This window comes from Staurois parvus, unplaced genomic scaffold (assembly GCF_062004578.1).
Source record: "Staurois parvus isolate SC_StPar_1 unplaced genomic scaffold, SC_StPar_1.0 ptg000137l, whole genome shotgun sequence".
Lineage (NCBI taxonomy): Eukaryota > Metazoa > Chordata > Amphibia > Anura > Ranidae > Staurois > Staurois parvus.
In genome coordinates, this window is record NW_028317933.1 from 11,167,199 (window position 1) to 11,181,261 (window position 14,063).

Genomic DNA, 14,063 nt, shown 5'->3' on the forward strand with positions numbered 1-14,063 from the left:
TACAACCATGGACACATTTTTCATGGAAGAAGAGTTCTTCCTGTTTAATGAGTACTTTTGTATCTCCTTTTCCTCTTTGGCCGTTTTTCTATTACTGTAGAGGCAGGTGGCCTACTCAGGGAGTATGAAAGAAAGTTTCAGCACTGATACCCAGACATTTTGATACTGTCGTTGGTTAATGTAAGAGATCCCTCCCTCTGCAGACTCTCAGATCTTATTTTATCTCATGAACAGGAATAGCCGCTCCAGCAGCATGACATCCAAGCAAGAAACGGACTCTGACACCCAGGAGCCCAGCAATTCATCTGACAAGAGTGTTCCAGACTGCCCGCCACCCCGCCAGCCTACTCCAGGCCCTCCAGTACCCCTCCCTAAAAAGCACCTCTCCTATGGAGATGGTGGGGAAATGGAGGCATCTGCCCTTCCTCCTCCTGACCCCTGGCTGGACTCTGCAGCCTCCCCCCCTTCTTCAGAGCCAGCCCAGACAGGGGCATGCCGCAGGGATGGACATTGGTTCCTGAAGCTCTTGCAGGCTGAGACAGAAAGACTTGAGGGTTGGTGCAAACAAATGCAGAAGGAGACTGGTGACAACAATCTTTGTGAAGAAGGTATGTACAATTCCCTGTGATCATATGCGGGCCTTAGTGCTCCAGCACAATGGAACGACCGCTATTTTGGAATTCTTCACCTTTTGGTTTTGCAAGTAAAGTGAATAGAAAAATAAAAGATCTGAACTTTGCTTAAACACATTTTTTTCATTGATTTGGGGATTCTGATATCTGCATTCCAACTCCACCCAAAACTGCTATTTCAGTCCAGCACGCTTGCTGCCACGCACATCCCAATTCCCGTTTGTGGGATTACAACAATGTAAAGTAGGAGCTATCCCAAATTGTCAGCAAGGGGAAATACTCTAAAAGTCTTAAGATTAAGCATTCCCCTCCCCCTTATTAATTTTTTTACACTAACACTGATCAATGTAGTAGAAAAAGTGTTTTTTTTTTTAAATTATATTTTTGTCTATGGAATACATAAAAAATAAAATCCTTTTTGTTTTTGCAAGCCAAAAAAAAATGATCCTATTTGTCCTGTTTAAAATTACACTATAAGTATGATTCTGGGACAAAGCATTGTAAAGTTATTTAAACATGAAATAATTTTGTTTTTTGTTTTTTTGCACTTTTGTTAAAAATAAAAAAATGATAAAAGTGTAAATCTTAGAAAATAAAAACTAAAATCAGCAAGAAAATTAATAGAGGAGAAGAAGAGGTTATTTTGGGCTGATTAGGGTAAACTAAGGATTAATAGGGTGTTAAATAGGAATACATTTTAGTATTTTTTTTTTTTTAACTTGTTAGGTGTTTTTTTTTTTTTTTTTTTTTTGTATTAACAATTTTTATTGATTTTCTCACACACACACACACACACATACATACATATATATATATATATATATATATATATATACATACATACATACATACATACATACATACATACATACATACATACATAGAACACGTTGAAAGAGAACAGAATAGAAAGAAGGATCACATCGATGGTAAAATCTGCATGGTTACAAACATAATAACGTCACATAGCTACAGTGGGGAGGAACAGCACAGTTGGAGAAAGGTGGGAAGGGGAGAAATTATCCCATGGGTGCCACACTGCCTCGAACACAGCTGTTGAGCCGGAATGTATAGCAGTCAGGTATTCCATCTGTCGTACATCAGCATGTTAGGTGTTTATAAACACTGTGCCACACAGATTTTGAAAGTAGTTCATGCATTACATTTTGCAAGTTCAGTGCAACTTACATAAACAGCTGTGCATGAAGGCGCATAGACCTCTTCCAAATCGCACTGACATCTGACTTTGACATCATCATGCGACTTTCAAGTGAAGTTGCATGATTTCAAAGTCAGATTCAGTTTGACTGAAGCCTCATTTTATGTCAGCAGCTATTACAACTGCTGCACTTGCACAGTACCTCATTGCCATAATTTTGACAATTGGGAATTGTTTGCAGATGTGAGTGGCAATGGGGTAGAAGGACGGTGTACTACGCACAGCCTGTGTGCATCGAAGAAGATTTTTTTTTTTTTTTTTTTTGGGTGTGTACCTTGTTTTTCTTGCTAATCTAAAATCCATACGTATTCTCAGCACTAAAGAAAAGCAATTCCAACAAATAATGGACAGCAGATTGGTAGCCACCCTTTTTTGTGTTCTGCTTGTCTATTGATAAAATGCTACACAATGTTCTGGGCTATTGCAAATGACCAGAAACAAAAATAAACTGGCTAAATTATTCATCAACCTTTTGTGTGCTACATATTCACTATTGTGTATGGTAAAAAAAATCTGCATGTGATACTAGTGTTGTGGTGTGAACAGGGCACATAGAAAACAATTGATTTTGTTGTGCCCTTGCAGAACGTGTGCAGAACAACTGAAGGCTCTGCACCATGGTGTGAAAGAGTCCTAAGCCTTTGGGAGGTTTATAAACGTCCACACCCTCCAGTGCCCTCCCCTTGAAAGAGGAAAATTCTGGTTTGTCAATAGGGACCAATTAGCGTGGTCTCCTGGGTAAATGATCACTGTAGCAACCAGTTGTCATGATGGTTCAGTATGATGTCTGTATAATCCTCATGAGGTTACACCTGCAGCCCTGCTAGTGTGGATCAGAAGTGTGTATATTGTTCTCTTATCCGGATAGAAGCTGCAGCGACCCCCCTATAGGGATGTACAAATATACACAGCATATTATTTGAATTAAGGATTTGCAACTATGTACTTGCTCTTAATGTGCCCCTTTTCCCAATTCAGGCCATTACGTTTTGTTTTTTTTTCGTTTTACCCCCCACTTCTGTTTACTGTTTGCTTTGCAATGTTCTACTGTAGTGTTGTGTTGCAAAATAAATTAAAAAAAAAAAATTCCAAATTCTTTTTTTAGGGCTCATTTACACAAGTGTCAAAAATGCCTTGTACAGAGGTGTATAGTTTTGTATTGATCTGTACACCGTGGTATAGAAGTCATTCACACAGACTTTTTGCGAGACTGCGGCAGACATTCTGACACTGGGGGGGGGGGGAACTGTCTTGGTGTCACCAATATAGTGATCAGTGCTAATAAAAAGCACTAACACTGTACTAATGACACTGGGCAGGAAGGGGTTAATGTGAGGGGCGATCAAACTGTGTGCTGGGACTGTTTTTGTATAGTGGGTGATTTTCAGTAATCACCCACTAAGAATCATAACAAGTCGTCTGCTTTATTAAAGCCAGATCCATGAGATCCACCTATTTTGACATAACTAGCCTAATCTATACATCAGTTTTATCACCTTGAACTGAGGAAGAGGCAGTTTAAAGCTCGAAATTTGTTTTTATTAGGTGAAATGAGGAAATTTTGATTTTAAAAAGCAGGCAACTTGTGTCGTTTTTTATATAATTTTTTTTCACACACATAGAGCTTTCTTTTGGTGGTATTTGATCACCACTGGGTTTTTTATTATATAAACGAAAAAAGACTGAAAATGTTGAAAAAAACCCAATATTTTTACTTTCCACTATACAACATATGCAATGTAGAAAATCACATTTCTTCTAAAGATTAGGTCAAAATATGTCTTTGGTTAAAAAATCCTGATAAGTGTATGTATATCAATTGGTTTGCATGAAAGTTATAGTGTCTACAAACGATGGTACTATATATATTCTGGAATATTATTATTTTTCTTTTTTGTGCTAGTAATGGCTGTGATCAGCGACTTATAGTAGGACTGTGATAATGCTGTGGGCAATCTTATGCTAGCTGACACTTTGTGGGAACTAACTGCCACTGACACAAATACAGTGATCAGTGCTAATATATGCTTTAGGGGCAATCAAAGGGTTAACTGTGCGCCTAACAATGTTTACTATATGTACTGTGTGCTGTTTTTACTAAGAAATGTGCTGGTTTTTACTCCCTGCTTTTGCAGGGAGAAAAAAACGGCACATCTCTGCTGTCTATAGAAAGCCCTGTATTGTTTACTACTCAGTCATTTGCTCACCCAATCAGCGGGTCCCAGCCATAAATCATTGGCGGGGACCCGCTGATCGGCTTGTGCTGTAGTGAATGAAGGCACAGCCGGGTTGGCAGGAAATGTAGTCATCATGCTTCTTTTGCCTCCGACGCTCTGTGTTTTTGCTGGACTCTTGGCACCCTCACTTACAATGCAAGACTGTTGACCCTACATTGTACGTGGCGACAACAGGGCTGCGACTGCCATTGGGGTGCTGAAGAGGCTTCAGGTGATTGGTTGCATAGAAGGGAGGGATAAGGTAAGTAAAAGTGATTTCACTGGTACTCTTGGCAAAGACTAGCATTTACTGGGAGTCCCACTCCCAGGTAAATGAAAAGATTTTTCATTTGCCTAGAGTTACACTTTAAATGCAGGGTTTTTCCTTAAAATAATTTTGTCTTTTTTTTATTCCCTTGCAATGTGCCCTTTGGACCTGCTAGGAAGTTCTGACTACTCCAGGAAGAGTCATTTTCTTGGTACAGCAACTCCGTCCTTGCACATCCTAAGCCTCTCCTCTTCTTGGAGTGAGGTTTTTATTGTCTGATGGCCCACTCGCCTTCCTACATAACCTTTTATGTTGCTGTTTAAAGGATGAGTGTAGGGGGAATACTATAGCGTGTCAGTTCAGTGACAGCTCTGAGTGTATTGGGGTTGCTGGCATCACATCCAAGATGGCGGTGCGCAACAGCAGTCTTGGGGGCTTTTGGCTGTCCACACAAGGGAGGCCTTTACAAGTAAATAACTTGCTTAAAATACTTTAAATGCACTTATAATTTTATGGAAAGAGGTTTTTAAGTCCGCTAAAGCTGGCCATACATGGATCAGTTTTTCTTTGTTCAGCTGGCAGGCTGAATGAAAAAGAACTGAACCAATTCCTCCATCAACACAATCAAGGTGGATGGGGGGGAATCCTCCCTGTTGCACTGTTATATTTTGCCAGCTGTCAGAATATCCAGATCAGCGCTGTAGTCTATTGCCTGCAGCGCTGATCGAGCGGCTTATATCTGACAGGGTGGTTAGGCTGGCCATACACTATACAATTTTCTGCCCAATTTTCTTTAGATTTACCTTCAACTGTAGTGCAAGGGCCCGCCTAATTGGATACAATTGAAAGTGTTTTTTTAGGTTTGACCTCATATTATATGGCTTTTGGTAAATCTAAAGCAGATTTCTAAAGAAAATTGTATAGCGTATGGCCAGTCTTAAACAGAAATGGGCCAGTAGATTGAGTTCTGTTCAACCGCAGTGGCCACACATGGATCGAAAATCAGCCAGTTCTTGCTGAACCAGCGATTTCTATCCATCTATGGCCACCTTAAGTTTACACTGCTGATAAGATCTCTTTTCCACAGAAAGGTGCTAATTGGCCACAGCTTTCTTTTTTGCACACTGAAATCCATGTGCTACTAATGCAGCGTTGACCCACAAGTAGTTAAATCTCTCAGTAGATGTAATCACCAATGTAGCCCTGGCCTCCGGTCATTTGGGCTGTATGCTGATCAGATGCTGCAAGGGACAATTTGCCAGAAGCCCACATTGAAAGACTAAATTTAATTCTTTCAGAAATGTTTAGAGTTTGTTCAAACTAACCCTTGTCTCTTACTTGTAGTGATCGGGAAGGTTCTAAGTGCTGTCGGCAGTGCACAGCTTCTGATGTCACAGAAATTCCAACAGTTCCGTGGCCTGTGTGAGCAAAATCTGGTAAGAGATCCATGAATTGGAAGGATCCTTGTTTTTTGTTTTTTTTTTAAGTAATGTGCATCCCATTATATATTCCAGCACTTTCACTTTTTTTTAGCATCTATGAAGTGATGTATTAGAGTCCTTGGGGAAGTGCATAGTAGCCAATCAGCTTCTGACTTCAGCTTGATCAATTAAGCTTTGGCAATAAAACCTGGAAGTTGATTGGTTTCTATGCAGAGCTTCATCGGATTTTGCACTCTCCAGTTTTAGTAAATAATCCACCTGATCTCTTCAATTCAAGGCTAAAACGTTTTGGTTTTAGACATACATGAATTTTAAAGCTGAACTCCAGACAACCTCGAAATACAGATACAGTACAAACATGGGATCAGTTGTACCTGCTAAAAGATTTGTATTTTCTGAACATCCACTTCTGAGATTAACACAGCTCTCCCGCACAGCACAGCCCTCTCTAGCAGGGCAGCAGACTTAATTTTGTACACTTCTGCAGTTCAGGAACACTTACAGGTCATGTCTCTGCCCCATTCTGTGATTGGACAGTGACAGTAGAATAGAAGACCAATGAGCTCTCAGTCAGTTTGCTTTCTCCTCCTGTCCGTATTCTCCTTGTCAGCACATGGACTGCTTTGCTCCCTGTGCTGCTTCTCACTCTGTCTGAGCTTGCTGTACGGGTTAAATTCAAGTACCAACACTAGTGCAATGAAGAAAAAAAACAAGTGATAATTTAAAGCTGAAGTGTAATACACACCCAAAATGTCCTCTCTTGTCATCCCACAACACCTTCGTATTCCATCAAATTATTTCTTGAAATGCATTGACGTCACCACTGGATCTTTCTATTGGTCTTGCTACAAGTTTAGTGGGAGGGGCCAGCAAGCTCCTATAAATGTTACAGCACCCTAACACAGGTCTTCTTTCAAAAACCTGAGAGTTGTATAAAAAAAACAAATTCCCAGCATCCTTTTTGTACATGCACGCTCCTCCATGCTGGCCTTTGGGGGCTGCAGGCTTTAGCTGTGAAATCTGTAGATTAGTTGCTTGATCAAGCAACTGATCAACTCATTGCACAGGTATAGTCTGCACCACGCAGGGAGCTTGCATGTTTAAAGGGATGATTGGGAACAAAATGATGGCAGAGAACGCTAATGCGTGTGAGGAATGGACCAACAACAATACAGTTCAGGAGGAGAGGGGGTAATAATGATGAAAGTCATTTGGACAGAAATGAAGGTGGGCTCAAGGTATCTACTGGATCTTCAAAGGGTTATATTTTGGAGACACAAGTTTGCAGAGAATTGAGAGTAATCCATTTCAACACAGGAGAGGAGAATGCTACAAATGTGACCAAAAAAGTAGGACTGGAGATCAGCTTCAGTAATGAATACAGAGTTGCATTAAATGTTTCTTTTTATATCTGCCTTAAGCCTGGGTTCACATAAGTGAGTGCAGGACTGCAAGGAAAACACACACATTCCCGCAGACATGGCCAAAACGCCGTGATGCATGGAAAGCGTGGGGGTGTCATTAACGTTTAATAGTACCTCCACACACTGAAAAATATGGTGCAGTTTCCTGCACACCGAAATTGTGAGGTGCAAAAACACCATGCGGCGGCATTTTTTAAAGGGTGTAGAGACCTTTTTTTCCTGCAGAAAATACAGACACAGCAGACCATTCACATGAATGGGCTGCTGTGCCTGGGCACCCGTGGCATTTATGGGGCCAAAGTTCAAATTTTAAGTTTCAGCTTCATGTAAGCTTAAACCAGGAGCTCCATAGACGTTTCCTAGGTAAACAGAGGACCAAAAAACATTGTAGGAGGAGTTAGACAAAAACTCAAATTCTTTTGGATGGTATAACTTTTTTTTTTTAATTCTTTTGGAACCAAGTATGATACTACCTAGTGGTTGATTTTTCCATCTTGCAAGTAAGATGTTCAAATTACATTTTATATTTCCATTTGCTTTTTTGTCATAAGTAGTGATGGGATGAAATCCAGACTACTTGATTTTGGTTTAAAAGATGGCTGAAAGTCCCAGGAACCATCAGAAGGATAAGCTTTGAGCTGCTATGGGTGGCAGCAAGATTATGGGATTTGAATGAGGCTGTGGATGAAGTTCTGGGAGAAAAGCTTATAGTCACTTCGAGGATTTACATTTTTAACAGATGAATATTATGTGGATCAGTGCTCTGGATTTTGCATGGACAGCGGACGTGCTGGTTATGTTTGAGGAAATCATGGCTTTTATATTGTTTTATGGACTAGAGGAGGATGGATGCCACAAATGTGGGAGTAGTAGTTGTCCAATGAAGTTTAATTTATTCTTACTTTGCTGTGGAGGCTGATGCTAGAATATACCTACTTGTCCCTGGTGTTCCTGCCAGTCTTTTTGCTTTCTTATTAAAAACTGACCACACTGAGCAGAAGAGCACAGCCTGGTCAGTTTTTTAGCTGTGCTGAGAACTCGCTTTGCTCTCCACCAATGATCAGAATATTGCTAACTGGGCAGATCAGTGTGCTGCTGCTTCTCCTCCTCCTCCCCCAGCACTCTGAACTCCTTAGGGAGATGAGAACCGAGGAATGTGAACACAAAACAAAGATTAAAAAAAGACATTTCTAATGTGGTGTTTTTTTTTTTTTTTGCTTTTTTAGTCTTTACACAAATGTTTTGTCTTTTATTTCTGTTTTAAACCGAATGGGTTGTTTTACAAGGTTATGGTGTACATATACTTTAATCCAATCATTTTGCATGCAAAAATACAATTTTATTTTTTTGTTTTTTAATTTTAATTTTCCTTGTACGTGATTTGGGTATCCATTGCAAATTGAATTTTTACAACATTTACTAAGCTGAGGGAAATTCACTTGCGAACTGAACATCCTATTTGCCTTTAGTAAATCAACCTATTGTCTTCAGTCTTGTGACCTGCTATATCAGGTTTGAATTTCGATGCATCAAGCAGTATTGTACTTCTTCCAAGCTAAGGTAATACGTAATCCATCTGATTTTCATAAATGGAGAGTGTAAACACATTGAATGCAAATCAAAAGATTTTGAATCATCTCCTGAACAGCGCATGTTATGGGTAAAAGACAGGCTGTCCGGTAAGACAGAAAATTCTGTTGTTCAGCAATGATGCTGCATGCAGAGACATGATCTGTGGGCCGTGTGAAGCATTTCTAAATGGTTTGCAATAAGAGTATTGGAGCTGATGCTTGATAAAATGTATCTAAACCCAAAAACAAATGTAACTTATTGCAGCTTACCAGTTCTTAGTTGTAGTGGCTGCATTAGTTTTCTATTTCTTTATTTCTTTATTTTTTCTAAGCATGTTAGGTTGTACATTAGAATTTCAGAAATCATTCATCTACACACTAAGACCTCATTCACATGGACATACCGATCTGTGCGGTTCTGATGCATGGACCAGGATACAGACAGACTGCATTCTGTTCTGTGTATCAGACCCACATGGATGTACACTCCAGGACCTCGTGGAGAACTATACAGGTCTGTGCAGGGGCGGACTGACAACTCATGGGGCCCCCGGGCAATAGGGGATCATGGGGCCCCTGTGTCCTTGCTCAAACTCAAAAAAGCCTATGAAAAAGGTACCAGGGGCATTTCATGGGGCCCCCTACTGACCGCGGGCAGTGCCTGAGTTTCCAAATGGTCAGTCCGCCCCTGGGTCTGTGTCATTGATTTGAACACATTGCCTGCATGGATCTGCACGGAGCACCTGTACATCCTATGCGTGTGAAGATGGTCCCTTCGCAGGTGTACAGATCAGTACACCTATGTGAATGAGCCCTGAGGCCCCTTTCAGATGGTCAGTGCCGCTCACTTGCGATGTGGAGTGAATGGATTTGTCAGTAGTGGCTGGTCTGCAGTTAGCAAGCAGTCTGGAAGGAATATGCTGCCTTCCACACACCAGTTTGAAGAGGGATTTCCCATGAAAGTATATTGGACATGGTTGTGGCAAAGGCTCATTTGCTGCTGTGGGGCCATTGGCAGGTGGTATCACCTGCTGAACATGACACTCTCTACTTTTTTGTCGCAGTGCAAAACCTTGCAGCTGCAACATTGTGTACGGAGGTATAGTGCCGCCTGGTGGGGTGGTTTGCCACACTGATTATGCCCATATAAAAGGGGCCTAAATGATGTTCAGAATTACGGTTTTCTGCATTGAAATCCCATAATTCACAAAATCTGCATTAGGGAATGTATAGTGATTTTAATATATAATTTCTTCTTCTTGTCTTCATTATGATCAGTATGTTAACATACTGTATATTTGTCTTTTCATAGTTTAGTTAATATGAAACATTAAGACCGAGTTCACACTGATGCGATGCACGAAACGCTGCGAATCCTGTGCGTTTTCCACACTGAATTGCAGTCTCATGTTGTTCATGCGATCTGGTATGGGTGTCAGGGCTTAATGGCACCTTGAAACAGATCGCAAAACGCAGTGCCAGAAATCGTATCACATGGGTGAAAATACCAATGCGATGCAGGTAAAAACAAAAAAGGGTCCTGTACCTTTTGGTGCAAGTGCGGTGCGATTTGAGCCATACAAAATGTGTGGCTCAAATTGCACCGCACAGACATCGCATGTAATTCACACAGGAATTCGCTGCAGTTCCTGTATGAATTACATGCGGTGTCCCGCACCACATTAGTGTGAACCCCGTCTAAATGTGAATATTTTGCATTTTCAATTCCAGCCAGCAGGTGGAGCTCTAGGCTCCTTTTTTCATATGCTTTTTGTAAGCCTGCTTCTTAGAGCAGTGACTCCTGTTTCTGCCCCCCCCTCACTACCTGCTTTGTTCAGTTATGGCCCTATAGATTTCAGGGCTCAATCCGACTAGAGTAATGTGTTAGTGCAGAGCTGTTTGTGCATTGCAGTGCTATTCATTGTGAATGGTTCCCCAGCACACTGTACAGTAACAAGCGATTCAATGCATGTAAAAATGAGCTTTACTGCAGCATAAAGCACAAATTTGACTGTAGTCAAAGTTAGAGCGAGCCTGGGACGTTGTCCTCTATCAAGATTTTTAGACACACAAATCTTGTGTCACGGGTGCACCATGTGTCGCTTTTGTAAAGCAAATTTAAAAAAAAATGTAATATATATATATATATATATATATATATATATTTTTTTTTTTGTTTTTTTTTTTTTTTTTAGCAGTAAACATGTTTAAAACCTGCATAAAAAAAATAAGTGACCTAAACCACTTTCCCCTATGCTTTTTATGTGCTGTTTACATGTACCAAATCCTCTGTTAACATCTTAGCGGTGACTGTACACATATACAGGACAGCACGGCAGTGGGCTCTTTGTCATGCTGCCACACGTCTGCATCGCTGTTATGCACTGAAAACATGTACTCTCATCACTGTGTGACCTCCCTGTCACTAATGGCTTCTGGTCACTGTTTACAATTGGGAGATGGTAGGATGGATTTTCAGTCACATGATCATTGTGCAGACAATCTCGGTGATCACCTGATCAGCTGGACCAGGAAATGTCTTTGGGATGAAGGTCTTCCTTGCTGTAGAGAACGACGCACTTGGAAGGTGTTGGTGCTCTTTCATGCAGCATTTCCCTTTGAGTCCAGGCTGCCTGATGACACACCCTCAGGGGTGTGTCCATGACAACCTGGGCTCCCAGAAAGTGGGTTGATTGGTGCTGGATTTCATTCAGCCCAGAAGAGGACCAGTGGTGGAATAGGATGCAGAGGGCAACAGGGACAGTCCAACACCTGAACTCTGGGATAAGCAAATGTTGTGTATTACTCAAATCTTGAGTGTGCTTCGTGTCATTCTTCCAGATCTGTGCAGTGTGAAACCTTTCCTCTGTGCAGGAACTTCCTGTAATAAAGACCAGTTACTGCTTCTTTTTCCTTGTGCATGGTGACTGGTCTTGTCTCCGCCCCTCCTGTAGTTTTCTTCAGCCAGTGTGTAGTGGGTGGGGCCTGCGGGGTCCCTCCCACAGCTTTTCACTCTGCACAAGCTATGTGCAGCAAAGTAATGGTGTCAGTGCCGCCTTTACAAGGTGATTTCTAGGTTTGCAAAAGCATTTGGTGCACACAAAGTGAGTTTATATGTTTTGGCTATTGAGGAATATATTTAAATGGAAAAATTTTATTTCCTGGAGTTCAGCTTTAAGGACTAAGAAATCCAGAAAATGCACTAGATAAAATAATTCTGCTTCCACTGATACTAAAGCACCAAAGTTTATATATAACTAGCGGCAAAACCTTTTTAGTTTAGGACAGAGTGGAGAGGGATTAGAACCCCTGTCAGTTTTTATTGCTATCTGTGCCCCCATTAGGGAGATTCACCCTCTTTAGTTGTCCTGGTGTCCAAAGTAAAAGAAAATTCCAAATTTTGGGTTGTCACCCGAACAGGAATAGAGGGGAAATCTTCCAGTGGGCACACTGGTTCTAGTGGTAACCTGGGCCTCCCTCACTGTGGAGGGATTTCCTCTCTCTTCCTGTTTTGGCTATGGGACAGGAAGTGAAGGGCAATCTCTCCAATGGGGCACAGATGGCATAACCCTACCCTACTCTATCCAAAATGTAAAAATGTTTTGCCGTTTTGTTCTGTTTTAACCACTTCCCGACCGGCCGTTGTATATAAACGGCCGGACGGTGGCAGTACAGGGTCGGGTGGCCGTTTATGAACGGCCTCCCCGCACCCTGCTTGTGCGCGCTCCCTGGAAGCGCGCAGCACCGCGATCCGGTGCCCGCTGTGTCCTCCGGACACAGTGAAACACCGATCGTCGGACGGGACCTCTGTACGAGGTCCCGATCATGTGATCACTGATTGGCCAATCAGTGATCACATGCAAAGTAGTAAGCAAGATGTCACTTGTGACATCATTGCTTACTATGTGTGAAATCTGTGAATGATCAGAGGTCACATGGTACAAGGCTATTCGCAACAGCCTTGTACCATGTGACAAGCTGTGACCAATCACAGCTCACTCAGTATTTCTCAATGAGTGCAAGAATGCAGACAGAGAGAAAGAGAAATGGTTGCTTTTACATCCTATATGGGTATAAAGGCAATCAGTATAAAAAAAAAAACCATGGTGACACTGTACTGCTAGGGTGACAGTATGTAAAAAAAATAAAATAAAAAATAATATATAAAAATGTTTAAAAATTATAATTTTTGGTTATAAACTAATTTGTGTTTTTTTTGTTTTTTTGCTAAAAAGATAAAGGAATACATTTTGGCAAAGATGTATGATGAAATATTATTTATTTGCAAAATTTAAAAAAAAAAAAACACTTTTCAAAAAATTTGGACTTTTTCATTACATAGCAAAAAAAATAAAAATCCCAGTGGTGAATAAATACCACCAAAATAAAGCTTTATCTGTCTCAAAAAAATGGTAAAAAATTAATTTGGGTAGAGTGTTGCATGACTGCGCAATTATCATTCAAAGTGTGATAGCGCTGAAAGCTGAAAATTGCCCTGGTCAGGAAGGGGGTAAAAGTGTCCGGTCTGGAAGTGGTTAATGAATATGGTATGTGGGTGCAGGAGGTGACCTTGTTTTGCTCACAGGTGGTTTGCTGACCCACCTTACCTTTCCTTTGACCGCACTCCAATACATCACTGACCTTTTGCTGTCCTTTTTTATGACCCTGTCTGTGATTAAAGAATCCCCCCACCACCACCATTACCACTTTCACCTATACTGAATATGGAAGCGATACTGACTTATTATTATTAATAATAATATTTTTTTTTCTTGGATAAAGACGTGGTAACATAGGAATTCTAAAACTTCAACCTGGAGAGCTTACATTTTAGGGTTCATTGTATGCAACACAATGGCTGTCAAGCTCTGTGCTGATTGCACGGGTCATGTACAGTGCACAGAAGTAGATGTGCTCATGTTTTTTCTGCCTAATAGCCTGTCATGGTGAATACTTCCATTCCTCACAAACGCCCCCACGTGACTTTCCAATGTATTTATGTATGAGCTTCTAATCCCCTTGGAGCACATTTTTCTATTACAAGCCTACATTTCCAGGGAGGAAGAAGGATTCTACAAGCAATCATTCCGAAAACAAATTTTTTCTTTCTAATGGGTTGCTGTTGTTGCAGTGTAATGAAGTCTAACAAGTGTGCAATCCAGTAGGCTGCCTATCACCAGCATCCTACAGCAGGAATTCCTCAACTACATGCCGGAGACCTGTCATAAGCCTGGGCCATACAAGCTGGGCACGTGATGAAATGATGTACTAGCAAAAGTTACATTCTATAA

The 14,063-nt window shown here is 41.0% G+C and overlaps 1 protein-coding gene across 1 annotated transcript in view; it reads left to right on the forward strand.

Annotated features, from left to right (window-relative positions):
- The window catches only part of DLGAP4 (DLG associated protein 4), a 255,491-nt gene that overhangs the window by 221,621 nt on the left and 19,807 nt on the right, over window positions 1-14,063 (forward strand). The window contains exons 9-10 of the mRNA XM_089673346.1: window positions 235-608; window positions 5,680-5,771. Of these exons, the coding sequence (XP_089529472.1) occupies window positions 235-608; window positions 5,680-5,771 (466 nt within the window). The remainder of the gene's footprint in view (window positions 1-234; window positions 609-5,679; window positions 5,772-14,063) is intronic.